The sequence below is a fragment of the Arvicola amphibius genome, chromosome 14, assembly GCF_903992535.2.
Source record: "Arvicola amphibius chromosome 14, mArvAmp1.2, whole genome shotgun sequence".
Lineage (NCBI taxonomy): Eukaryota > Metazoa > Chordata > Mammalia > Rodentia > Cricetidae > Arvicola > Arvicola amphibius.
Window position 1 is genome coordinate 2164034 of NC_052060.1, and position 22528 is coordinate 2186561.

The 22528-nt window shown below is 53.9% G+C and overlaps 3 protein-coding genes across 4 annotated transcripts; 2 read left to right on the forward strand and 1 right to left on the reverse strand.

The window, feature by feature from the left end:
- Positions 1–1845: 1845 nt before the first annotated feature.
- Muc1 (mucin 1, cell surface associated) lies at positions 1846–5325 on the forward strand. Its single transcript, XM_038311745.1, has 7 exons — positions 1846–1903; positions 2414–3558; positions 3658–3710; positions 3823–3956; positions 4042–4163; positions 4239–4388; positions 5251–5325. The coding sequence occupies exons 1-7, from the start codon at positions 1846–1848 to the stop codon at positions 5323–5325; spliced, it is 1737 nt and encodes a 578-aa protein (XP_038167673.1).
- Positions 5326–6549: 1224 nt separating this feature from the next.
- Trim46 (tripartite motif containing 46) lies at positions 6550–18299 on the reverse strand. 2 transcript variants are annotated; one of them, XM_038311363.1, is made up of 10 exons: positions 18237–18299; positions 16687–16948; positions 16144–16487; positions 14616–14759; positions 14410–14505; positions 11444–11697; positions 11052–11173; positions 9760–10062; positions 8640–8937; positions 6550–7489 (listed from the first exon to the last, which is right to left on the reverse strand). In XM_038311363.1, exons 1-10 carry the CDS (start codon positions 18297–18299, stop codon positions 7096–7098), a joined length of 2280 nt encoding a protein of 759 aa, XP_038167291.1. In that variant the 3' UTR covers positions 6550–7095. The 2 variants fall into 2 exon arrangements, with proteins under 2 accessions (XP_038167291.1, XP_038167292.1); XM_038311364.1 differs by lacking the exons at positions 8640–8937; positions 18237–18299 and adding an exon at positions 17653–17682 and having other exon boundaries at positions 7235–7489.
- Positions 18300–18922: 623 nt separating this feature from the next.
- Krtcap2 (keratinocyte associated protein 2) lies at positions 18923–22061 on the forward strand. The gene is made up of 5 exons (XM_038311417.1): positions 18923–19051; positions 19343–19494; positions 19682–19745; positions 21524–21590; positions 21909–22061. Exons 1-5 carry the CDS (start codon positions 19048–19050, stop codon positions 22027–22029), a joined length of 408 nt encoding a protein of 135 aa, XP_038167345.1. The 5' UTR covers positions 18923–19047; the 3' UTR covers positions 22030–22061.
- Positions 22062–22528: the final 467 nt, after the last annotated feature.

The following is a 22528-nucleotide window of genomic DNA, read 5'->3' on the forward strand; positions in this document are numbered from 1 at the left end:
CCGGAATCCCCGTTCCTTACCACGTGGGCCTTTGGAGCCCAGGGACTGGGGGCGGGCGCTCTGGGGAGTTTGGGTCACCTTAGAGGTATACCAGAGCCTGGGTGCCCGAAAGGGTAAAGGGGAAAGGGTGAGGAGAGAAGGGGTGCCCCCGGTGCTCGGGAAGGTTACTTTCCGACGCTGAAGCAGTGCGCGCGCTTGCTCTTTAAATACTGAGACTGAGAGGCGCGGAGCTATTGCCATGGTGACCGGTATCCCAGCAACCAAATTGAATGGCTGTTGCCTGGCAATTCTAGGAGTTGGGGTTTGGGGCCGCCCACCTAAATACTTGTGGGCGCGCTGACGTAGGGCATCCCCACTCTGTCTGGAGCGGGCCTCCCAAAATCGCTCGGAGGCACGACACACGGCAGGAGCGTGGGTCCCATGCCTCTGTTCATGCACCTCCGAAATGCTTTCTAAAGTATTAGCTTCCGTTTATATTCGTTGGGACTAAGAATTGTTTGCCTACTACAGTTGTATCTGCTCCTGTTGGTTTACACTACAACCTACACCTGCAGGATCTGACCTGGTACCCTCAGTCAGCATGCTGCTGTGAACCGAAAGCCCTCCCCGTCCCCAACTATTTCTGACCTTCAGAATACCTCTCCTCCCTAAATACACACATGAGTTTGCCCTGCACCATGTGCCTGTCCGTCCCAAATAACATTCCTCTTCCAAATACAACTCTGAGCTCCCAAATTCCATGGTTGCCCCATCTACTCTGCCTAGATGTCCCACTCTCACATTCTGATGTCATCACACAACTTGATGCCCCTTCCACATACCTTGGAACCCCGTCCATCTAACATCATTTCCCCCAGACACCAACCCCAGAAGTCTGAGTATCCCAAGTACTGATCCTTGCTCCTCCACCGCACTGTGCATTCCTTCCGATGTGTCCTAGGCATTGATCCTTTTCGTTAAGGCCCATCAACGTTCCTAAGATCTGTCTTTACTTGGGCTGTGCTGTCTATGTTTAGCCTTCTCATTTGTCCGGTGCGGGCCGGCCGCGCGATGCTCCTCGCTGACCACTAGAGGGCAGGCGTTCCTGACCAGAAGGACCGGTCAGCCTGTCACTCAAGGTGGAGAGTTGGCCAGGAAGGACCTCAGGCTTCGGTAGAGCCCCAGTTTTGTCCTTTTTAAGTGGAAATTTACTCCCACCGCCTTTCTCAGAAGCAAGCCAAAGAGGGACCCAGGCTACTGGAAAGTCTGGCAGGGGCGGAGACTGTGGTTTTCAGAGTACAGGGAGCGGCTAGAAGGGTGGGGCTATTCCGGGAAGTGGGGGGGGGGGAGCGACCTGTCCACTATTATCCAGCCCCCTTGTGTGCTCTCAACCTATGGAAAGCGGGTTTCAAGGGCCCGCAGAGAGAACAGGAAAAGGGATTGGGGGACCTAGGGATGGGTTTCTCTGGGCTCGATTCCCCGGGGCCTGTCTGTGTTACCTTTCCTCAGCTTGGCTGTTGCTCTGGGGCTTAAACCAGAGCCAGGAGGTCCCAGGTTTCCTCCACATACACACCTGGGGAAGTCAAGAACTGGTTTGTAAAAGGGGGAGGCCAATTGGAGAATAAACAGGTTGTCAGAAGGTTGAGTGACTGGAGCCCAAGTACCCTACACAGGAATGGTTGGGGAGGAGGAGGAGGAAAAGATAGGGGAGGGGGCGGAGTTTTGTTACCTGTCACCTGCTCTAGCTGTGCCTAGGGCGGGAGGGGTGCTGGTATAAAGCAGCGGACACCAGAGCTGCTCCATCGCACACACGCAGCACCCGCCTTGAGTCTGTTTCTGCCCCCTCCCCGCCTGCTCACCACCACCATGACCCCAGGCGTCCCGGCTCTTTTCTTCCTGACGTTACTTATAGCGCATGTAACAGGTGAGAGGCACACGGTGGGGGTGGGGAGGGACTGGGCTGCTCAGGTGCCACTCGTCACCTTTCTGTGGCCTTTGCATTACGAAAGTCATGCATGGCAGACAGAGATGGCACAGTATTGCTGGAGCGAAAGAAAAAGGCTAAGGACCCCAGGAGAGTGGGCACCATAGGAGGCAAATGCTCTGTTTGTGGGGTGTGGAGAGGCCGGCTGTGTAAGGAGAGGTAATGCGGTAGTGGAAGAATGGGCCAGGCTGCGTGCAGTGGTAGGTCAAGGCCAGCCTGGGCCTCAGGATGAATCCTTGTCTCAAAAGTAGTAGTGGAGGGATGAATGAGCCAGAAGCAGGGGTGAGTCTCTTAGAGAAGGAGAGAGTAGTGAAGGAAGTTGTCAGCCTTAACAGTTTCTGTCTCTAGCCAGAAATCATGCAGGTTACCTGAAGCAACTTAGTGTCCACCTCTGTTGAGAGGTGTGTGCACGTAAAAACGATCTACTCCCCACCTTCCACTCTGGTTCAGGCCTTTTTGCCCTTCCAGGTCAAAACAGTGTCACCTCATCTCAGGACACCAACAGTTCCTCAACCTTGACTACCACTGCAGTCCACGGTGGTGTCTCTGTCCCGGCCACCAGCTCCGCAGTGGACTCAGTCACCACCCCAGTCCACGGTGGTGCCTCTACCCTGGCCACCAGCTCCACAGTGGACTCGGTCACCACCCCAGGTCACAGTGGTGCCTCTGTCCCGGCCACCAGCTCTACGGTGGACTCGGTCACCACCCCAGGTCACAGTGGTGCCTCTGTCCCGGCCACCAGCTCCACAGTGGACTCGGTCACCACCCCAGGTCACAGAGGTGCCTCTGTCCCGGCCACCAGCTCTACGGTGGACTCGGTCACCACCCCAGGTCACAGTAGTGCCTCTGTCCCGGCCACCAGCTCCACAGTGGACTCGGTCACCACCCCAGGTCACAGTGGTGCCTCTGTCCCGGCCATCAGCTCTACGGTGGACTTGGCCAGCACTCCAGTCCACAGTGGTACCTCTGCTCCAGCCACTAATTCTACAATGAACTCGGCTACCACTCCAGTCCACACCGGTTCCTCCATCCATACCACCATGGCTATATCAGGCTCAGCCAACACTCCAATCCACAATGGCTCTTCGGTTCCAACTACCAGCTCTGCATTGGGCTCAGCCACCAGCCCAGCCCACAATAGTGCCTCATCTATGACTAATAGTTCCGAATCAAACTTGGTCACCACTCCAGTGTACAGTGGCACCTCAGTCTCTACTACCAAGGCTACTTTAGGCTCTGCCATCACCCCAGTCCACAATGGCTCCTTGGTGCCAACTACCAGCTCAGCTACCACTCCAATCCAAAATAACAGTTCTACAATGGCTACTACAACTCCAGCTGGCAATGGTACTCAATCTCCAGCCCCAAGCCAGCACCCTGTTACTCCCATCACCCTGGCCGTCTCTGGCAACAGCACCGTCCCCCTTAGCACAGTACTTTCCCTGGCCTTCTCCAGGAATACTTCACCCCAAGTGTCGCTTGAGGTGTCTGTCTTCTTATTGTCCTTCCACGTTTGGAACCAGCAGTTTAACTCCTCCCTGGAAGACCCCAGCTCCAACTACTACAAAGAACTGAAGCGGAACGTTTCTGAACTGGTGGGTACTAGCCTGGCCTCTGCCCTGCTCTTCTGAAGCAGCTCTGCAGGACTGCTTGGACCCGTTGCATCAAATTTGAGCCCTCTCTTCTTATCCCAGTTTCTGCAGATTTTTAATGAAGATTTTCTGGGGATCTCTACTATCAAGTTCAGGTACAGTGTAGATACGACTCAGGGTGGGGTGGACACCTGACTTTGTGGTGTGGGGGAAATGCTAAGCCATAAGCAGATCCCCGTGGCTGAACCACCCGTTTCCTGTGACCAGGTCAGGCTCGGTGGTAGTGGAGTCGACTCTGATTTTCCGGGAGGGTGCTGCCAGTGCCTCTGAGGTGAAGTCGCAGCTTTCACAGCACGCAAAGGAGGCAGAAGACTATAATTTGGCTATCTCCAAAGTCACTGGTAGGGCAACATCTCCACTTTCGGTGCTAGCCGGGGAAAGTCCACCTCCATGGGGGACCTCCCCAACCACTGTTCTCCCTTTCAGTGGATGAGATGCAGTTCCCTTCCTCTGCCCAATCCTGGCCTGGCGTGCCAGGCTGGGGTGTTGCCCTGCTGGTGCTGGTCTGTGTTTTGGTTGCTTTGGCCATCATCTATTTCCTTGCACTGGTAAGTCTCAGGCCTTCACCCATGTGCCCCAGTAAATGAGACCCCATGGGCCAGCATAACCTCTTGTTTCCCCAGGCAGTGTGTCAGTGCCGCCGAAAGAACTATGGGCAGCTGGACATCTTTCCAACCCAGGACACCTATCATCCTATGAGTGAATATCCCACCTACCATACTCATGGACGCTATGTGCCCCCTGGCAGTACCAAACGTAGCCCCTATGAGGAGGTAAATCTGTGTCCCACTGTTTGGGGCAGGGGCCCTGGCTTGGTAAGGGTTTCTGGAGAGGTTCCTGGGAAACCCAAGGTGCTTTAGAGAGCTGAGCAGTGGAGAGCCTGGCAAGGTGGGGAATGAAGGTGGAGTTCTGAGGGCCAGGTCTTGGGAAACTACAGAAGAAAGGAAGTAACGGCCCTAAAAACCCTTGCCCTCACCTCTGACTGAACTCTGAACTGTAGCAGAGTGTTTATTAGGATGCCCGAGGTGAAGTGAGGGGGTATTGTGCCCAAGGAGCCCTGCCTGAAGGAGCGAGCATTCCTGTCTCACTCACCTCCTAGGGGCTGGGGAGTAGATACAGAACTCGGGAGGAACAGAAGCTTCCTCTAGTGAGAGCAGTGTGCCCAGAGGGTTCTTGTGAGTTTTAGCCCTTCCCTCTTTCCTTACCCAGTCTCTCTGTAGGATCCAGTAAATCATTACTGTGGCTACCTGAGACCAAAAGGCCAGAGGGTGGGAAGGGACAAAAGTTTCCTTTTCTTGCCCCATTTTCCTCCTCTCTACACACACACACACACACACACACACACACACACACACACACACACACACACAGCCTGATGTTGGGCCAGATAATCAAAAAATAAGAGGGGAAAAGGACAGGAAGGAGGGGCCTACAAGAGGGCTGGGGACTTACAGCGAGGGGAGGGAGGGGGCAGTGGAGGAGTTGGGTGTTTACAGTCACCTGGCTGCTCTGAGGCCCAGCAGGTGCACACTCTGAATTAACTCCTTGAGAGCTTGCCAGACCTATAGCCTGGGGTGCCATCCGGGGTTCTACCTGACAGACTCTTTCACCTGAATTTATTTTCCCTCCGCTCAGGTTTCTGCAGGTAACGGCGGTGGCAGCCTGTCGTACACCAACCCAGCAGTGGCAACCACTTCTGCCAACTTGTAGGGGACCTCATCACCACCTCAGGGGCAGCGTGGCAGTCTGCCCCTCAGTTTTCGCGGCCAGACCCCTGCACTCTGATCTGGGCTGGTGAGCCGGAGTTCTGGTAGGCTGCTCACTGCCTTGCTGAGACTGCCAAGTGTCTCAGCCATCTGAGCCTGGTGAAGCCCAGCTCTGCCCTGGGGATGCCCTGAGGCAGGGGTGCAGTATATCTCTCAGGACTGGCCTAGAGAGCCTGGGGATGGACATGGGAAGGCAGACACAGTGAATAAAGGGCCCTCCCGTTACTTATGTCAGCCGTGACTCTTCATCGGCAAACTTACGGACCAAAGGGGCCAGAACGCTTCTGTGAGGGGCCTCCGGGGATCTGTGGGTGAAAATTCCTGAAGGCAAGGAGGCACGGAGGGCGGGCATATTTGAAAACATGGGGATATGGGGAAGAGGTGACACTGGGACAAAAAGGTGACCTGCAAAGGAACCCAGAACCCCCCCCCCCCCATGCCTGGCAGCCCTGAAGGAAGGAGGAAATGAAACCAGGACTGACTCCATTGGGCCTGCCCCCGACCGGCCTCAGCCCGCGCCAGTGACTCTCTTCTAGGGCCAGCCCATGTCCCTCTCCGGCTGGCATGGTGCCCCTAAGGTAGTTCTATTCTTAGTTGTCCAGGTGTGAAGCAAATCCTTGGGCCACAGATAACAGTGGAAGAGTCAATACAGCCATGATAAGCCAGGGCTGGGACAGATCCGGGTGCTGCTGGCACCAGGCCCTGGCCTTTTGCCATTCCACCCACTGCTGCCTCTGGGTGGGCTCTCTGGCACCCTGGGAATGAGGAAGTGGTTCTAGTTCCCTGACCCCATTGGGCCCAGCCACACCCCCACAGGGTCCATTGCCCCATTGGTCCAGATGCCCAAGCTGAGTGTGACTCTAGCCGTCAGTGTTGTGCCCTCCTGGCCGTGAACGTCAGCTGGGGCCTGGGTGTCACGGGAGGCTGTGCACACCTAACTTAGGGACCTTCATCCCTTGGGTGCCATTTGATGTAGGGCCTTTACCATGCCAACTAGACTGGAAACCCCAGGAAAACAGAAACGCGCCTGGTGTCGCCATTTATTGTTTCTAAACCATGAGAACGACACTGTGGCGCAGCACAGGCCTAGCCATGCCCACTGCAAGGAGGCGATAGCAGGCACCAGAGGCCTAGCTTGGCCCAACCCAATGGGGACACCAGCCTCAGTCGGGTTCCCAAGGGAGACTTGGCACATTGGCATGGGTGCAGGATAGGAAAAGCATGCAAGAGGGAAAAGAGGGACAGAAGGGACATGCGGTTGGGGGGTATAGGGACCCAAATAAAATGGTAGGTCCTCCTCCCTCATTGGAGAGGCTCAAAGCCTGGCTGCCAAGGCTGTGGTTCAGCATCAATGGAGCAGGGAGCTTGGCAAGGCAAAGGGCAGAGCTGTCAATCACACCCACTGTTCCAGGTGCCCTCCCTTTCAATAGCCTCAGGGGCACAGGACAGGGATGGGTCAGGGGCCATAGTTAAGACTCCAAGGGCAGGGCCTGGAGCCTAGGCCAACAGGTAACACAGAATGGAGGACAGCCAGAGGTAAGCAGGAGAGAGCCCCTTCGACAAGGAAAGCCCTAGGAAGACAGGGCTGGCAAGGTATGGGGCAGGACCACACACATAGTTAGGGAAAGTTGGGGGGAGAAGCTGCTGGGTAAACAACCTGCTGCCTGGATGCTTGGGGAGCAGAGGTCAGGTCTGGAAATGGGGGCTGAAAGGCTCAGTCCAGCTTGGCAAAGCCCCCGATGGTGACTTTCCTCTCAGGCTTAGTGCCCACAGGCTCCTGCAGCTGTACAGCGCCACCACCAATGAAGCAGAAGGCAGGGCACACAGGCCCTGAGCAGTCTAGGGGGCACTCGAGGAGCCCACGGAAGGACACAGCATCCAGGAAGGAAACTCGTCCCCGCTCATAGTCCAAGCAGATGCCCAGGCGGGGTGGCAGGGGCACTGTGCAGCTGGCTGCTGGGCCATCCCTCCCTGTCAGCCCTGCATTTGAACTTGCTCCAGAGCCCAGCAGGATCTTGCCCATGCCAATGGTGAGGAAAGCAAAGGGTGGCAGCGCCTCCACTGTGGCATCTTCAGCACCACTGTCGTGCCCGCTGTCCGGGTCATATCTGTAGGAGTGGGAATCGGGAAGGAGGATGTTGGGAGGTGGAGGAAGGGAATGGGGGAAGGACCAGGGAGCTGAAATGTTGGGGAACAAGAGGGTGCAGGTATTAAGGTGAACACGTGTTGAGGTGGCAAAGGTCAGAGTGTAAGGCTTGAGGCTTCAGTTTGTGTAAGAAAGAAGTAAGGAGAGGACAGTGAACGAGAAAGGGGTTATGGGAAAGAGAGATGGGTGGCTACTAGAGCACACTGAAGAAACGAGGGACTGCTGAGGGACATCAGCTGAGGGACATGGTGCTGACAGTTGGGGATTTGAAGACGAGAGCACAGTGATTAATGTGCGGGTGGGGGCAGGTGCAGATGCAGAGCAAGGGTCGGGAATAGGAAGAGAGATAAGGATGGATTAGTGTCAGGACGCTAGAGGGTACGGGAATGCGGACGACAGAAGTCCATCAGGACGCTAGAGGGTACGGGAATGCGGACGACAGAAGTCCATCAGGACGCTAGAGGGTACGGGAATGCGGACGACAGAAGTCCATCAGGACGCTAGAGGGTACGGGAATGTGGACGACAGAAGTCTATCAGGACGCTAGAGGGGTACGGGAATGCGGACAACAGAAGTCCAAAGGGAATTTTAGTTGGAGAGAAGGTATTTTGAAGAAATGGGATGGTGAAGAATGGAGAACTTGGGAAAGAAGGTTCAGGAGGGAATTGTGGGAAGAGGTATTAATGAGGCATCAGAGAAAAGGAGGGCTGCAGAGATAGCTTTAAGGGAACCTTTGAGATGGTGAGAGAGAGGTAGGTTAAGGATCTTGGAGAGACAGCTTCACATGGAAATGAAGTGCTAGGGGGAAGGACAGGACAGGGAGCTTAGATAGATGGAGCACTGGTCCTGAGTGACAGACGGAAGAAAGACGGAATAGCTCTGCCTTCTATCAACCCATTCTCCAAGCATACACTCTGAAACCCCACCCTCAAAGACCCTTCTGCTGAGTCCACATCGCTTCCATCCGTAAGCCTCCCAGTCTGGCTTCCATGCTACTTGCTCTTACCCCTCCCCAGCCCCACCTCAGCAAATCTGTGCTCCCTGTACCACCCTTGCCAACCCCAGCTCCTTTCCCAGGGCTTCATCCCCCATCCCTTGCAGAAGGGCCTGACCTGGGGCTGATCACATCCGGGGCACCCTGGAAGCTTTCCTGAAGCTTGCTCTCCAGCCCGACGCCCACCTTGACCAAGTAGGAAGCAGGGTCTACTGCACAGGCCCAGTAGCTGCGGCCCTGGGTCACAGCCACATCACCCAGGACCACGTCCACACTCAGATGGCAGCCCGTGAGCAGCCGCTCAGCAGCCAGCAGCAAGGGAAGCCCCGGAATGCTCCGCACCGCTCGCTGGTCCTTGCTGATAGCTAGCCGCTCTCGGCTCGCGCCCCAGCGGCCGTCAAGGAAGAAGTGCAGGACTAGAAGCAGGAGGAGGTTAAGACAGAAGGAAGGGTTTCAGGGACACACACTGGCACTGGGGATCATGGGGTGTCAGCACAAACACTGGGAATTTTGGGCACAGGGAACATGGTGTCAAGAGATTCAGTCACCAGGAACTGGAAGGGGCCCAAAGAATGGGTGTGGGGAATTGAAATAGGGACATAGGGAAGAAAGCGGCACCCCAAATAGGCTTGGGGCCCCAGGAAGAGCTTCAGAGATGACTAGCGGGAGGATCTCTAGCTGACTCAGTGTCTCTGGAGCCCGTCTTCCACACTGGCCTTGTGCACCGTCTCCAGCCGTCCTGTTCCACTGACCAGGACTTTCCGCCCATGCTCTGCGCTCATACGCTCATACCTGAGCCCTATACCCAACCTCATCTCTTCTGACCTTTACCCAAGTGGTGAGCACACTCGGCAAGCCACCTCGCTAACAGGGACTGAGCCTTTACTGTGAGTCAGGGCTAAGTCTTTACATGTGCTGTCTTATAATGTGTTAATTATCAAACCACTCTATTAAGTATTATTATTACCTCTGTAGAAGAAGATTCTGAAGTTCAGAGAAGGGAAAAAAAAATGTGGCTAAGGACACACAGTTGTCAAGGGTGGGTTTTGAACCAGGGCAGTTTAGCTCCAGAGGAAATGAATGTAACCCACAAATTAAATTGTACAAATCATATAAATCAAATTGTATTCAACTGCTCTTCCTGTGCCCATTGGGAACCAGCTGAGTACCTGAGCCATTCTGTGCCCTCTGCACGAACACCTAGACTCACCAATGAAGCCATCCGCCTGTCTACTCACCAGGGGCTGGAGGTGTGTGCAGGTGCACGTCCTCACTGTATTCTCCATAGCCAGCCTTGTTGCAGCCACGGACACGCAGCACATACACAGAGCCCGTGTCAGGGTTCTCAAGAAGGGCACTGGTGCCCCTCACCTCCTCCCGACGCTGCCAGCGTGCAGGGCCTGGCTGGGCAGGGACATCTGTACGCCGGAATTCAACAGTGTAATGCCAGGCAGGTGGTGAGTGGGGGGGTAGCCTCCAGCACAGGAAAATTTGGTCGTAGGCGAAGGTGCGCTGGGTGTCAATGACAGGAGCCTCAGGCACTGTGTGAAGAGACAACAGGGGTCAGTCAGGGTCTGGCCAAGGGCCTGGCGTGGAGAAAGGGGCAGGAGGGAAAGAGGAAGCAGCGGGAGCCGGGGGGTGAGTGTAGGTGAGGGAGCTGGGGGAAGAAACCTGGGTGGACAAAACAGGGCCCAAAGGAGAAAGAAGTGGGTAAGGGCTGGGCAGGGAGCAGGAGCCCGAACTCTGGTCCAAGTCTGCCACTACCCTACGTTGGCTGGAAGTGAGCCACTTTCCCTCTCTGGGCCTCAGCTTTCTCCTCACTCAAATGGCAGCGTCAGACTAATTAGGTTCTGAGGGCCCTTACAAGCGTAGACTCTCTGAGTTAGGAGAAGCCCCAGAACAAGGCAGGAAAGGCTACTGGAACCCAGGCAAGAGAGCCCTGAGCAGGAAAGGATGCGAAAGGGTCAGGAGCAGGGTAACAGGGTCAGCAAGACAGAAAACAGAAAGGGAGCAGAGGAGAGTAAGCCTGCTAGCAGGGCAGTGCATGTGGGTCAAGAGGAAGAGAAGGAAAGTCCAGAGGGCAAGGGCCAAGATAATGAGAGGTCAGGAGGAACAGGATTATGCAATAGCCTAAAGAAGGTCGAAGAGACAGGGCGTTTGTCAAGTGGGAAGACCAAGAATTCAGAGTACACTGGGACAGAAGGAAGCAATATGTGGGTGGCCAAGCTGTGTGGGAGCACGGGGAGGGAGTAGGGAGGGGGCCCGGCGGGTAGCAGGGCCCCCAGGGCAGGGCTGCTGACTTGCCTGGGGTGTTCCGGAGCACAGTCCGCCGTGGCCACAGCCTACAAAGAGAGAGGGAGAAGCAGCGCTGAGCGCGGTAGGATGGTGTGTCAGGGTTGGCTGGGTGGGAGTGGCTGGCCAAGCCAGGCAGGAGGCCAGGAGGTCCCTGGTGGGCACTGCCCCCCGGGTCCGCTGCTGGTGGGAAAGGGAAGAAGGCTCTGGCTGGACATGGGCCTGGCTGGCTCCTTACCTCGCAGGAAGTTAAGCTCTGTCAGCAGCTTCATCTCACGCCCCACATCCAGCTGACAATGGCGGAAGGAGGAGCTGGCAGCTGGCCGGAACGTCTGCAGGGCCTCAGTAGCTCGGGCAATCCTAGAATGGGGCAGATAAGGGTCAGGCATGGCCAGGCGGGCAGCAACCCCTCCTCAGGGCCCTGCCCTGCCTACCCTAGAGCCTTGCTCTCTGCTTCAGGTCTCTACCTCACTCCCCAGAAGACACTAGTATCAGTCTGACCACATGAAAATTCTTGGGGCTCCACTTCTCCACCTGCATAGTCTATAGTCACTGTTGTCCTAGGCACTAGCTACACCCGTGATGCCCACCTCCCTGGAGCCTGCACCCTTGGACCACGTCGCTCAGTACCTGTTATGCAGCTGTTTGGCTGCTTGCACAAAGCAAGGCTGGTCTGTTTCCTTAAGGACTTCCTGGGCATAACCCACCAAACCCGAGCCATCCAGCAGGCTCTGATGTTCGTGAATCTGGGCGCTGAGCCGTGATAACCGTTCTTGCTGGCACTCTTCGATGGCCTGCAGCAGTGAGGCCCGCTTCTCTTCCAGCACAGCCCCCAGTCCCCGAACCAGCTGTGACACCTCCTCCTTCGCCTGCTGACCACTCACCTGTCCAAGGAGCAACACCCAAGGGATGAGAGACTGAACTGTCTTCTTGGAGGCAGCAGCGCTTGGACCTAAGATGCCATACCATACTATCCTAGGGAATCTGGGCAAATTTAAACTAGCCATCTTAATTGGGCCAGGGTCATGGCAAGACACCTACACCGCAGGTGTGGTCACCTCCTGATCATTTGTACTGACTTTCCTGAGTGCTATACCATAGTTGTAGGCGAGAGGAGAGAGAGGCCCCTTCTATTTTTTAGATTTTTGGTTTGATCTAAGAAACCAAACTAACAAAGGAGAAAAGTACAAAAGTCATATTAATTCAATACCTATTTGGGGATCTTTTAAAATGCATTTTTATTATTTTATGTGTACAGGTGTTTGCCTGTATGTATGTATGTATTTATGTACACAAGTGTGGGTCTGGTACCTGTGAAGACCAGAAGAGGGTATCAATACCTTGGAACTACAGACAGTTGTGAGCCACCAAGTCAGTGTTCTCTGGGAGAACAGCCAGTACTCCTAGCTACTGAACCATCTTTCCAGCCTTTTCTTGGGGATCTCTATAAGAGACAGGGTTTCATGTAACCCAGGATGACCTTGAACTTGCTGTGTACTGGAGAGAGATCCCTCTACTTAATTTCTCAGTCCTGGGATCACTGTGTAAGTCATTGTGACCAGCTTAATTTTAAAAAAAAAAAAAGAATAATTAATGCCTGGTGGTGGTGGTGCATGTCTTTAATCTCAGTACTCAGGAGGCAGTCAGGAGGATCTCTGAGTTCGAGGCCAGCCTGGTCTAAAGAGCGAGTTTCAGGACAGTCAGGGCTACACAGAAAAACAAACCTGTCTTGAAAAATTAAAATAATAATAATAATTCAGGTGCTGGAGAGAGGTTAATAGCAGATATTGCTCCTTCAGAGGACCCGAGTTCAATTCCTAGAATCTATGTAAGATAGCTGAGCCACCTTCAACTAGAGCTCCAGGAGATTCAATTCCTCAGGACTCCATGGGCACTCCACACACATGGCATGCACTCACAGAGACACATACGCATAACACACGATTAAAAATTTTAAAAAAAATTTGAAAAGAATAATGGTTATATTTTTAACTTAAATAATTCATTTAATTTTTTTTTCGAGACAGGGTTTCTCTGTAGCTTTGGAGTCTGTCCTGGAACTAGCTCTTATAGACCAGGCTGGACTCGAACTCACAGACATCTGCCTGCCTCTGCCTCCCGAGTGCTGGGATTAAAGGCGTGCACCACCACTGCCCGGCAAATTTGTTTAAATTTAATTTTGCCAGTTTTGTGTTTTATTGTTGTGGTGATTTGGGGCCTTGACCATGTATTAATGCATCAGGTATACAGTCTTTCAACACATTTTTTTTAATAAAAAAATCTTGATTTCATTTATCTCTGTGTGTGCTGGTGTGTGTTTGTAAGCACCACACTTGATTTCATTTATCCGTGTTTGTAAGCACCACACGTGTGCAGCAGCCCAGAAGGAGCTGGAGGTCAGGTGGCCATGAGCTGCCGTGTGGGTGCTGGGACTGAGCCTGGCTCCTCTGCAAGGACAGTAAGCATTCTCAACTGCTGGGTCATCTCTCCAGCCCCTTTGCCCTTTGTGATAGAGATATGCGTGCTCGCCATTGAGCCTCACTGTCAACTCTAGAGCGATGCACTGGGGAAGAAGTGATGTGATACATGAATACCTGGGCTGACTTAGCCATGTTGCTAGGAGACCAAGGGGGAAAGCCCAAAAACTAGGGGAAAGTAAGAGCTGCTTTAAATAGTTGGTTATTTGGGTACATTGAAGCCTCAATACCAGTGTCTGGCAAAGAAGATTGTTTGGCTCTAGTGAGTCAAGAAGAGCCTTCTCTGAAGAACCCTTCTATCTCGATGCACATCAGAAAATACAGCAAAGAGCCTTTTCTGAGACTATAGCTCCTCAAGGGACTGCAGCGTGTGGTCATCACTACACGAATTGGCCATATTTTGCCTTAGCTCTTTCATAGTCTTAATCTCTTTCCTTCCTTCCTTCCTTCCTTCCTTCCTTCCTTCCTTTCTTCCTCCCTCCCTCCCTCCCTCTCTCTCTCTCTCTTTTCTTTTGAAAAAGTGTTTCCTAATAGCTTTGGAGCCTGTCCTGGAACTTTGTAGACCAAGCTGGCCTCGAACTCACAGAGATCCACCTGCCTCTGCCTCCTGAGTGCTGGGATTAAAAGTGTACACCACCACTGCCTGGCTATAATTAATTAATTAATTTCTTAATGTCTCATCCAAGCAAGAAAGGCCATGAATGCTCTAATGTCCACTTTTGGATTACACTAGCGATGGCGCGCTGGTGACTGGGATTACACTAGCGATGGCGCGCTGGTGACTGGGATTACACTAGCGATGGCGCACTGGTGGCTATGGCATCATTATCAACCTTGCAGAAGCTGTTTGTGCCTCACCTGACTCCTAGCTGTAGGGTTGTACCCATGCAAGGCTGAACGGAGGCGCATCTGAGCTTCTTAGCTCCCATCTGTGGCACTCCTACCCCCATTGCAGCCCTAGCTACAGCCTAAGCCGGGCACTGGTGTGCTTGCCAATGAAGTTTAACCAGAGCCTCCACCCACACACATCTTCCTCCTGCGGGCTCTGAACTGGCAGCAAGGCAAGGGGGGCATGCCCATCCAGCAGGACCTGAGGCACACATCCATGCCTTTCCTTACCTCAGTATGCCTGATGGTCTCTTCCAGCTCACAGATTTGGGTCTGTACTGTGTCCTGGTTTCCCAGGATGTATGCCAGGCTCTTTGTCAGCTTATCCTAAGGGCAAAGAAAGAGGTGGGCGTCATCCTGACTCTGCAGAGGCGAGTAATTAGGAGGTGTGTGCTGGTGTGTGTTAGCGCTGGAGCTGAGTAAGTAGGGGTCTTTACCTTGAGGGCCTGGTAGGCACTGAGCACTGGAGTGATCTTGTGTCCACTGTGGGTGCGCCGTACCCTGCAGAGTTGACACACCAGTCGTTGGCACGTCTTACAGTAGTGAGTCACCTCTTCCTTGTGGTCTGGACACATCAGACCCTAGAGGGACAAAGGACAGTGAAACAGCCAGCGGCAGTGCTGACCTACCAGCAGTGGGTCACCCTCCTCCAGCACTGAGATGGGTGGGAGTGCTCCATAGTGCCATCTGGTGGTGGATACTGGCATTAAAACACTTCTGAACTGTCCAATGTCCACTTCTCTGGCACTGCTCTCTCCTCATCTGCTTCAGAGATATATATTCAGTAGTAACAATGATGATAATTAATATAACCCTGTAGCTCATCTTTGTTCACGCTGTACCCAATTTCTAGAATAGCAGCATCCTACATATAAACAACTTTTTGTTTTTGTTTTTTAGAGACAGGGTTTTTCCTGTGTAACAGTCCTGGCTATCCTGGAACTCTATTTGTAGAACAAGCTGGTCACAGATTCACAGAGATCTGCCTGCCTCTGCCTCTCGAGTGCTGGGACTAAAGATGTGTGCCACCATTGCCTGGCTATACACAACTTTTTTTTGAGATAGAGTTTTCCCGTGTAGCCCAGGCCGACCTTCAACTTCCAAGTCTCTTGATTTAACCTTCCAAGTGCTGAGAACTCAGGCATGTACCACCATGCTTGGCCAGATAACACTTTTTAAGGCAATAACACCCCCTGTGATGCTATCAACAGTCTTTCCGGTAAAGACATCGCAGGTAGATTCTCTCATCTGTGTGCAGCAGATGAGATGAGTCGTGCACAGATATTGGATCACCTGGCTGGTGAATGTTAGAGACGGGCTGTCAGGAGGCCAGATGTGAAGGTCACCTGGTCAGTGAATGTTAGAGACAGGCTGTCAGGCAGCCAGATGCGAAGGATCACCTGGTCAGTGAATGTTAGAGACAGGCTGTCAGGCAGCCAGATGCGAAGGATCGCCTGGTCAGTGAATGTTAGAGATGGGCCGTCAGGCGGCCAGATGTGGTGGTGCATGTCTAGTACTCAGGAAATGGAGGCAAGGAGCTTGCCGTGATTTCAAGGCTAGTGTGGGCGATATGGCAAGGCCCTGTCTTGTTTTCCTTAGTATTTCATTTTGAATTATGTGTATGTGTGTGTGGCTATGTGTGGAAATGTGCGTGTGAGTGCGGGTGCCTGAAGAGGCCAGAGGGGTTGTATCCCCTGGAGCTGGGAGTGGAAATTACAGGGAAGCAAACTGGGATTCTCTGGAAGAGCTTTTAATCACAGAGCTGTCTCTCTGGCTCCAAGACCTGTCTGTCTCTCTCTCACACACACAAACACATGAGTGTGCACACACACTCACACATACACACATAGACAAAAACTCAACCTGGCCCACCACCCTTTGGAAGCCCAAATGCCAGCCACCCCCAACCATTGGTTCAGTACCACCATGCCCCTCCCACTTCAGACCCTGCAAGAACTGGCTCACCTTGGGGCGGAATGAGAGAGTGGGCAGAGTGGGCTCATGCTGGGCCTTCTGGGTGCCCCAGGGGTGGAAGAGTTTGAAGCATTCATTGCAGAAGGTCGCTCGACACTCTGTGCAGCCCTTGGTGGCCTCTAGCGGTGGGGGCTTGCACAACTGGCACAGGATGGCGCCGCCCACGCTCACGCTCTGTCGGTACCTCTCCACCACGCGCTCTAGGGTCAGGTTTCGGAAAAGCCCAGAAAGGCCGCGCTCCCCCAGCTCCACATCGCCTTGGCAGGCTGGGCACGGGAATATGATCGTCTGGGGGTGCAAGGCACCCCGCTTCCGCCCAGGGTATGTCCCAAAGCCTGTGGGAGGACCCAGTAGGCAGAGGTTAGAGTTACAGCTGACTGGCGGTGGATGGCATCTGCTCAATTAAAAACCGGACTTTCATTTCATCCGAGCTCAGCCCTCCTAAGTATCCAGGTAGGCAGTAAGTAGTTCCACCCCGCCGACCCTCTCCTATCTTTCTGCATTCCCACCCCATCCCACAAATCCCAGCCCCACCTGACTTAAGGAGCCGGTCCAAACGATCTGGCTTAGGGAGAGTTCTCCGAGAGAGGCGGGGGCTTCGGGTAGAAGGAGAGGAAGCAGGAGAAGTGGGTTCTGAACTGGGGTCCCCACCATGGCCTAGGTAGCCCTGCTGGCCCAAGACCTCCCGGGCACAGGCCTGGCACACGTTGTGGGTACAAGGCAGCACTAGCGGCTGCTTGTACATCTCTTGGCACACTGGGCACAGCAGCTCCTTCTCCATGTTCTTCATGCTTGTCTGTGGAAAGACAGACGGGAGGCTGTGTGAGAGCGAGGACACTCGGCCGTATCTCAGCCGGTCCTTTGGCAGTACAAGCTACTGTTTTGGCCCAGAACCTGCCTTGGTTGGTCCACACACCTTCCCAGCTCTCTGTCTCCTGTTTCTGTTTCCCCTTGGAGAGCTTAAGGCCCAGCACGATGGTATAGTTGGAGCTCAGGCTTCCCCTAGCATCACGCCCCACCCCCATCACTCCGGATACAGCAGAGCTGGCAGGCAGTCCTCCCTGCTCACCTGTCTCCATCCCTCCATCTCTGAATTACCGGCCGGCTTCTGGGATTTATTTCAAGGGCACCACCCATTCTACATCTGGGTGCTGTCCCCCGCCCCCTTTCTTAGCAACCCTTAGGCGCATGACAGCTCCCCGCGGCCAGGGTGCGCTAGCTCTCCGAACTGGCTGGGCACTAGCCCGTGGCCACCCCAGCGCCCATCCTCCATTCTTCACTTCTATTTCTTTCAGTCTCCCAAAATCAAGCCATTCCTCTTTGCCTCCTATACTCGAGCTCTTCAGCCCAGTCTGGTGGAGAAACTGGGCCTGCTGCAACCCCTTCGCCCAATCTGAGGGGGAGGGGGAGCGCCCCGCCTACTTGCCCCTTCCCCACCGGAAGTATCCCTCCCCCTTTTGGTGAGGGGTCTTCTGGCTATTCCCCACCCCCACACCTCACCTTGGTCCCTCTCTTCGCAGCCATCCCGGTCAGGGGCGCAGCTGACACAAAGGAGGGAGGGACAGGGAGGGAGGGGGAAGGAAGTGGTGGGGGGGAGTAGGGTTGGCACCGCCTCTGGGAGAGCCGGGCACGGGTTGCCATGGCAACCGCAGATTGCATGGCAGCTCGCAGGGGGTGGGGGTGGTAGGGTGGGGGGTCGGGAGGGGTCCAAATTGGGAACTGCACCTAGGGAAAGCTTTTTCATCATTCCCCCGACCTGGCCTCAGTTTCTTGGAAAACATCTAAGCTCACACATGTCCCTTCTCATAACCCTGGTGCACTGCTGGCCGCTGCCCCAAGCCTACCCGCTGGGTCCGGACAGCTTCTGGCGGCCTACACCCCAGCAGACGGGAGTCTTTAGGGCACTCAGCACCCGGCTGTCGCCAGGATCCCTGCACACCTGCACTCCGCCTTCCCGTCATTTCTGTCTTAACTAGACCTGTCTCTACATTCCAGACTCTTCCTGGACCCCCACCTGTTCAAGGAGCTGGCTTTCCCCGACCCTCTACACCCCCTCCCTTCCCCTTGACCCCACCTTAACTCACACTGATGCGGACTAGTGCATCCATGATGGAAGTGAAGGTCTGCATATCCTCACCCTCAGCCATGGCCCAACTGTGCCCGCCCGCCCCCAGTGGCCCGACCCGGCTGCTGCTGCGAACCCGGGGCTTAATGCAGGAGCCGGGTGGGGTGTAGGAAGGGGTGGGGAGGGTGAGATGTCATTGCGCATGCTCCAGGGACCTGCCTCGAACTGCGCCCGTCGAGGTAGGGGGTGGGAAATAGTTCTTCCCACGTGGTTCTTCAAAGGCGGTCTAGGGGGTGGCTAACCTGGAAGGGCATTCGAGAAAGGAACCATTCCTTCTATTAGAATCTTTCATTGATCCCTCCTCATCCTACTCACATAGGGCAAGAGGCTGATTTCAGAGGAAGACGAACTCCTGGTTGACAGTGCTACATTTTGGGTGGGGCATACCTTTGGAGATGTTGAGGCAACCAGAGTAGGGCAGGGAGGTCTGAGGAACTGGTACTACAGATGACAAAAATAGCAAAGAAGACATAGGTGACTCTAGGCCATGGGGTCATGACTGACCCCACGAGTGAGTGCATCTGGTCCTGAGAGGCAGCAGATGCCCCTAGGTGCAGAAGAAGGCTGGAGACCAAGCAGGGCGGTGGCCTAGAATGCTCCTCGAAGCACTGTTTCCTCCTTGCCGCAAGAGGGCGCTGCGTCCAAGGCGCCTAGAGGAAGAAGTAAAGCGAGTCCACGTTGGCCCCGACGCCTGCGTACAGACACCCGCGTCGGTTTGGCTCCTCTCTTTCTCTGCCAGAGGCACAGATTGGACCCACGGGCGGGGCGTGATGGGTAACCGGACCAGCGGAGTCCCCGGGCTGCCCTAGCGGGGGTGGGCGTTGGGGTGGCCCTCTTTTCCCGGTAGCCTCCGTAAAGCTGACGTGTCCTGGTTTCCAGGGAGCTGGCATTTCCTCGGGACAGGCGGGAACTTGGGTGTGGGGCCGGGGGTTCCTGGAGGTCGTCGTGGGGTGAGGGGAGGGAGTGTGGCTGCAGTACCCCGAACGCTTGGAAGTGGTTGGCGGACCGAACTCCGGGGCGAATCGGCCTGAAGCTTTGCCTGACTCACTTTCTCATCCCTAGTAGTCGGTACCGGAACCTCCTTGGCGCTGTCCTCCCTCCTATCCCTGCTGCTCTTCGCTGGCATGCAGATATACAGCCGCCAGCTGGCCTCCACCGAGTGGCTCACTATTCAGGGGGGCCTGCTGGGCTCCGGCCTTTTCGTCTTCTCCCTGACTGTATCCTCCCTACGCTGGAAAAGGGGTTGGGGTGGAGGTGTTTGAACAGAAGATGGGTAGGAGACCGTGTGGGCTTTTGCGTTTCTCCTTCTCACCCCCCACCCCCCGCCAGCCCTGGGCTTTGCTTGTCTCTTACTCCCCAGCCCTGTCTTGTTGCAGGAGTTTCTCCTTAATTCCCTCAACCCAGGCCTTCAATAATCTCGAGAATCTGGTCTTTGGTAAAGGTTTCCAAGCAAAGATCTTCCCAGAGAGTAAGTGAAACTCGGTAGTTGGTTGAACTCTTTTAACCTGTCCCAAACATGATGCCGAATTTCCCTGTGGTTAAGATGGTACCGGAGAGCCGGGCGGTGGTGGCGCACGCCTTTAATCCCAGCACTCAGGAGGCAGAGGCAGGTGGATCTCTGTGAGTTCGAGACCAGCCTGGTCTACAAGAGCTAGTTCCAGGACAGGCTCCAAAGCTACGGAGAAACCCTGTCTCGAAAAACAAAACAAAACAAAACAACAACAACAACAAAAAGATGGTACCGGAGAAATATGTTTGCTAAAACTGTCTTGAAGACAGAGTGCTTTTGGATCAAGCATTTTGTTCAGCTCCTGGCGTTGGGACTGGAAGAGAAGCACAAAGACAAAAAGAAGAAAGAGAAAGGAAAACCTGGCTTGCTCCCAGAAAAGGTTTCGAGCAAACAGTTAAGTTTCAGCTGATGTTTGATAGGCATCCTCAGGAAGGTGTTCTTTGTCCCTGTGAGAAAAGGAAGCAAGACACGTTCACTGAGGGATTTTGATTTGAAATTGAGCCCATACTAGGGTTCTCTTGAGGGGATTGTGAAGTCGGTACTTTCTGGGATGTTACTGATAGATAGCAGGAACCCAACCAGAGGAGAATAGAGACCACTGTTAGAGCTCTCTCTCTTTCCTCCTTCTCCCCTTGAACTTACAATGTAGCCAAGGATGACTTTGAACCCTTGAACTGCTGACTCCCCCCACACACACACACCCAAGTGCTGAGATTAGCACCATCTCATGTAGTTGATGTGGTGCTGGTATGGAACCCAGGGTTTCAAACAAGATAGGCAAGAACTCCACCAACTCCACATGTCCAGCCCTGATAGATCAATTTTTGATAATCCTTATTAGATGGTTCCTGTAAAGATCTGATAGTTTAATTATTTGTGTGGAATTAAGTTCACAAAGCAAAGTCAGCATCAGGACCAAATCGCGTCCGGAAAGCCACACGCTCAGAAACTCCTAGCAATTGCAGTTGTGTGAAAGGTTGACCCAGTAACACCGACCGGTCATCGCTGTCCACACTTCCCTGCCCTCGCTGGTGCAGGTTTCCAGAACTTCTGTCCCTTAAACTTCATTCCACGTGTACCATCACCGTTACTTTCTGAAAGAAACCGTTGTCGGGGGACAAAATCCTTGTCTTTATTTGCCTTCCTGCTGGCTTCGGCTGGGCAGGTGGAGCCTCTTCACCCTTCTGCCCTCTAACCCCCTCCTGTCTGTCAGGCCTTGGTTCTCTTCCTAATTTGCTTTTGAGGCAGGATCTCACTGTGTTGTCTTGAATTCTTGGGTTTAAGGGTCCTTCTGCTTGAGCTGTGTAGGCATGTACCACTGTATTCAGCTTCCTCTTGTTTTGGGGAGGGCACGGGTTGTTTTGGTTTTTTTTGGCGGGGGTGGGGGGATGGCCAGGAAGTTAAATGGGATGTGGAGCAAAGCGAGTAAAACAAAAACCAAACAAAACTCCAAGTCTTACTTCCGTGTTCTGAACAATGTTAAGGCCTTCTGAACTCACGACTTTTAGCAGGACATTTCTTTGCTTTTTTGTTTTTGATTTTTTTTTTTTTTTCAAGACAGGGTTTCTCTGTGTAGCCCAGGCTGACCTCAGACTCGCAGAGCTCCACCTGCCTCTGCCTCCCGAGGGCTGGGATTGAAGGTGCGCGCACCAGGACATGCCTTTTCCCCGAGGGCTGGGATTGAAGGCGCGCACCAGGACATGCCTTTTCCAGCATCCGTGTTCTTGCCTCCCCAGTCCTCCTCTGCTTGCTGTTGGCGCTCTTTGCATCTGGCCTCATCCACCGCGTCTGCGTCACCACCTGGTATGTAGCTGATGGCTGGGCAAAGGGTACAGGGACGCCTGTCTCTGTTACCAGATCCCCTGTAGCTGATGGCTGGGCAAAGGGTACAGGGACGCCTGTCTCTTGTTACCAGATCCCCTGTAGCTGATGGCTGGGCAAAGGGTACAGGGACGCCTGTCTCTTGTTACCAGATCCCCTGTGATGTTGCCAGTCCTTCTGTTTCCTCATTTTTGTTCTTTGCTGATTTCCCAAACTGAAACCTGAATTCTTTCCCTGAAACTTGTGCCCGCCCTGCTAGCAGCATGCCTGTTGATGTGCTGTCTTCTCTTTATCCTGTAGCTTCATCTTCTCCATGGTTGGCCTGTACTACATCAACAAGATCTCCTCCACTCTGTACCAGGCAACAGCGCCAGTGCTCACACCAGCCAAGGTCACTGGCAAGGGCAAGAAGAGAAACTAACCCCGAGTGACTAATAAAGTTGATTCTTTGTAGTTCTGTCTGTGAGCACTGTTAAGTTGTAGACCTTAGCTACCAGTGCCTGAACTTGGCCGGCCCTGCACTGCCCTCTGTTTACCAGAGAGCCCCTGCGGAAGAAGATGCAAATGGGATTCAAGGTGTTGACCTGTGGGGAGAGACTAAAGGCTGAGGGGATAACACAGGAAGGGCCGTCTTCCCGAACCAGAGTAGATTTTTAATATTGATTGAGTGTGTGTGTGTGTGTGTGTGTGTGTGTGTGTGTGTGTGTGTATATGTGTGTGTGCGCGCACGCACGTGAGCTGTAAGGTGGCAGTGTCTTCTTCAAAGCCGGGAAAGATCTTACAACAGAAGTGGACCCCTTAATTTCTAGAATGTGGGTTCCACATGGGCTGTTACTCCAGCTCCCGTGATGAGAAATGAACTTTTGTCCTCCCCGTGAGCAAAGGACCCTGGATCCTTTTGCAGCAAGCTGGGAGGTAGG

Coding starts and splice junctions, on each gene's coding strand:
- Muc1 (XM_038311745.1), top strand. CDS start 1,846: ATGACCCCAGGCGTCCCGGCTCTTTTCTTCCTGACGTTACTTATAGCG. Junction 3,711..3,822: donor ATCTCTACTATCAAGTTCAG/GTACAGTGTAGA, acceptor TCCTGTGACCAG/GTCAGGCTCGGTGGTAGTGG. Junction 4,164..4,238: donor TCATCTATTTCCTTGCACTG/GTAAGTCTCAGG, acceptor TTGTTTCCCCAG/GCAGTGTGTCAGTGCCGCCG.
- Trim46 (XM_038311363.1), bottom strand. CDS start 18,299: ATGGCTGAGGGTGAGGATATGCAGACCTTCACTTCCATCATGGATGCA. Junction 14,760..16,143: donor CTCTCTCATTCCGCCCCAAG/GTGAGCCAGTTC, acceptor TTGTCCCTCTAG/GGTCTGATGTGTCCAGACCA. Junction 10,063..11,051: donor AGAGCTTAACTTCCTGCGAG/GTAAGGAGCCAG, acceptor CTCTTCACACAG/TGCCTGAGGCTCCTGTCATT.
- Krtcap2 (XM_038311417.1), top strand. Junction 19,495..19,681: donor TTTTCGTCTTCTCCCTGACT/GTATCCTCCCTA, acceptor CCCTCAACCCAG/GCCTTCAATAATCTCGAGAA. Junction 19,746..21,523: donor AGCAAAGATCTTCCCAGAGA/GTAAGTGAAACT, acceptor TTGCCTCCCCAG/TCCTCCTCTGCTTGCTGTTG.